Here is a 3,417-nt window from a genome sequence, read left to right on the forward strand (position 1 = left end):
TGCCTAGGGTGGTGAGGGAGGCCGAGGTGCCGGGAGGGATGCTGACCCACCCCCTCCCTCCCATGCGGCGCCGCAGTTTGAGGGGAAGACCTCGTTCGGGATGTCGGTGTTCAACCTGAGCAACGCCATCATGGGCAGCGGCATCCTGGGGCTGGCCTTCGCCATGGCCAACACGGGCATCATCCTCTTCCTGTGAGTGCCAGCTGCCACCCTTCCCCAGACGGAGCCCCAGGCAGGCCACCCCAGGACCCCCCAGTTTCCTGTCCCGAGGCCCGGGTGGCAGGGATGGGCACTTACACGCAGCCCAAGCCATGGCCCAACCAGCCCGGCCAGGCCAGTGCACCCCACTTCCCAGCGGGCCGCTGAGCTGCCGGCAGGACCACTGCGCCTTCTGTAGCGACACGTGATGGAGCCCCGTGGCCAGGCCTGTGTGCACACATGTCCTCACCGGGGAGTCTGCCTGCAGCCGATGGGACACACGTCTGTTCTGAGAACTCGAGGAGCGGCGAGCTGACAGCCTCTCTGGGTCACGGTCCTTCTGGGTTAAACCGGCCGAAGCTCCCCCCACCCCCCCGGGGCCTGCTGAGCATGTGCCTCTGGGGGTGCAGCCCTGGCCGCATTGAGCTAAATGCTTGTGGTAACATCACTTTCTGTGAGCTATCCTTCAGTAGAGTTGTATGAATGACGCCCTCCCCCGCCACACACACACTCAGTGCCCAGCACAGCCAGCAGCTCACAGCTCCTGTGCAAACTGGTCTCTCCCCTGAGGAGCTCCTCTCCAACCCCCACCCCCATGCTGGGTATGGGCAGGGGTGTGTGCAGGGGTGTATGCTCTGAGAGGTGCCATAGTGGGCCTCCTTTGGAGGGAGGGCCGCTGACCCGGTGCCTGCCCGCCCCTCCCCCAGCCATGTCCAGCTACCTGTACATCATCAAGTCCGAGCTGCCCCTGGTCATACAGACCTTCCTGAACCTGGAGGAGAAAACTTCGTGAGCCTCAGGGTGGGGTGGGCTGGGTGAGGGTGTCCACCCAGCATGTCCACCCCCGGCCCTGGGAGCCCAGGTGGGGCTAGTGGGAGAGACCCCATAATGGCTGGGCAGGGGCAGGGGCAGAGAGCGGCCAGCAGGACTGACATCAGCCACGCCTGGCCACGAAGCTCCTGATCTTAGGGGACCCCCCGGGAGAGCCACGCGGGCTTGGTGAGGACACCGGCCGCCTGGCCCTGCGCAGCCTGTGAGCAGGGAGGACCCGGGAGCTTGGCTTAGCTCTAAGCGCCTGCTGTTCCCGCTGTGCTGGGGTGAGCCCCACCCAGACAGAGCCCAGCGTGTCCCAGTTGCCCGTCATCGGTTCAGCCGATGGCTTCAGCCGCGTTGGTGAGTCGGGCGGAGAAGACAGGCCGTGCCCTCGGCCACAGGCATCGCCACAGCCAGCGAGCGGAGGGGCTGACGCAGGGCAGTATGGGAAGAGGGGACAGCGGACCCCCTCCCCGGCCGTTCCCCAGGAGCTGGCCTTCGGTCCTGCCCAGAGGACGGTCCTGCCCCTCGTCCCTTTAGTTCCCTGCAGCCCCTGCCCGTGGCCGGCAGGATGAGGATGGTGCCGGCGCGCCGCAGGGGGGACCACAGGGGCTCAGGTGGTTGGAAAGTCCCTGAGACTCAGGGAAGAGGCCCCACCCCCAGAGCCAGCTTCTTTCATCCCAGCCACCTCCTGGGCCCCTGGGGCTGCCCCCTGGGGAGGCGGACTAGACCTCCGGGTCCTGAGAAAACAGCAGAGCCTGATGGAGTGGGGCCCGGGCAGTGGCCGAGCGCCTGGGCCCTCGCCTCACCCAGGAGAGCGTGACGGGCTGCCCGCTGCAGAGGGACGGGGAGCCTCAGTGCCGGGCAGGCACCACTGGTGACCCCGGCGCCACTCGGGGCTGCATGGGCTCTGATCTCGCTCCCCACTCCCATCCTGCAGGGACTGGTACATGGATGGCAACTACCTGGTGATCCTGGTCTCGGCCACCATCATTCTGCCCCTGGCACTGATGCGGCAGCTCGGTGAGCGACAGGGCCAGGCCGTGGAGGGGGTATTGGGAGGATATGCCAGAGGAGACCCCGTCTCACAGCGCCTTCCCCGACTCCGCAGGCTACCTGGGTTACTCCAGCGGCTTCTCGCTCACCTGCATGGTTTTCTTCCTAGTTGCAGTGAGTCACCCTCCATGCTGGTCAAGGGAGGAGGCAGGTCCCCTAGGGCCCCTGTCAGAGGGAGGAGGCAGGTCCCCTAGGCCCCCTGTCAAGGGAGGAGGCAGGTCCCCTAGGGCCCCTGTCAGAGGGAGGAGGCGGGTCCCCTAGGGCCCCTGTCAGAGGGAGGAGGCGGGTCCCCTAGGGTCCCTGTCAGAGGGAGGGGGCAGGTCTCCTGGGCCCCTGTCAGAGGGAGGAGGCGGGTCCCCTAGGGTCCCTGTCAGAGGGAGGGGGCTGGTCTCCTGGGCCCCTGTCAGAGGGAGGAGGCGGGTCCCCTAGGGTCCCTGTCAGAGGGAGGGGGCTGGTCGGGGGCAGGTCCTGGGCCCCTGTCAGAGGGAGGAGGCAGGTCCCCTAGGGCCCCTGTCAGAGGGAGGAGGCAGGTCTCCTAGGGCTCCTCTGTCAGACGGGCGGCAGCTCCCCCATCTGGTCTAGGTCAGAGCGACTTTCCAGGCAGCCTCGCCTGGCCCTGATACTCTCCTCCCCTCCCCCACCCCCACCAGGTCATCTACAAAAAGTTCCAGGTGCCATGCCCACTGCTCTCCACCTCCGCCAACATCACAAGCAACTCCAGCCTTGGGGAGGGGACACCGCCCCTGGGGGAGACTTTCAGCTCAGACTCCTGCACCCCAAACTACTTCACACTCAACATACAGGTTCTGACAGGCCCAGGGCGGGGGCAGGGCCGGGGGAGTCGGAGGGGGATGCCCTGACAGTCTTCCTGGTCCCCCAGACGGCATACACCATCCCCATCATGGCCTTCGCCTTCGTCTGCCACCCCGAGGTGCTGCCCATCTACACGGAGCTCAAGGAGTAGGTCCTGGCGGAGGGCGGGCTGCCTGCGCTGGTGGGGGCAGGGCGGGGGCGGGTGTGTCCTGCAAGGGGGGTGATGGGACCTCCATGTGCTATAGGTGACAGGAGGGGTGAACCGGGGGGCGGGGCAGGAAGGAGGCTTCCTAGTCGCACATGGTGAGGGGGGGATACCAGAGAGACCCGGGGCACATGGGGTCTGTCTCCCAGTGTGGCCCTGCCAGGCACCAAGCCCCTCCCCTGCCCCCTCCCCCCGCACCACAGTCCCTCCAGGAGGAAGATGCAGCACATCTCCAACCTGTCCATCGCCGTCATGTACGTCATGTACTTCCTGGCTGCCCTCTTCGGCTACCTCACCTTCTACGGTAGGTGCTGGGCTGCGGGGCAGGGCGG

At 66.7% G+C, this 3,417-nt stretch overlaps 1 protein-coding gene across 1 annotated transcript in view; it reads left to right on the forward strand.

Annotated features, from left to right (window-relative positions):
• Positions 1 to 3,417, forward strand: part of SLC38A3 (solute carrier family 38 member 3) — a 5,558-nt gene that overhangs the window by 211 nt on the left and 1,930 nt on the right. The window contains exons 2-8 of the mRNA XM_015568287.1: positions 8 to 193; positions 866 to 987; positions 1,952 to 2,034; positions 2,123 to 2,181; positions 2,718 to 2,870; positions 2,948 to 3,027; positions 3,289 to 3,409. Coding sequence (XP_015423773.1) covers positions 8 to 193; positions 866 to 987; positions 1,952 to 2,034; positions 2,123 to 2,181; positions 2,718 to 2,870; positions 2,948 to 3,027; positions 3,289 to 3,409 — 804 coding nt within the window. The remainder of the gene's footprint in view (positions 1 to 7; positions 194 to 865; positions 988 to 1,951; positions 2,035 to 2,122; positions 2,182 to 2,717; positions 2,871 to 2,947; positions 3,028 to 3,288; positions 3,410 to 3,417) is intronic.

The sequence above is a fragment of the Myotis davidii genome, unplaced genomic scaffold, assembly GCF_000327345.1.
Source record: "Myotis davidii unplaced genomic scaffold, ASM32734v1 scaffold663, whole genome shotgun sequence".
Lineage (NCBI taxonomy): Eukaryota > Metazoa > Chordata > Mammalia > Chiroptera > Vespertilionidae > Myotis > Myotis davidii.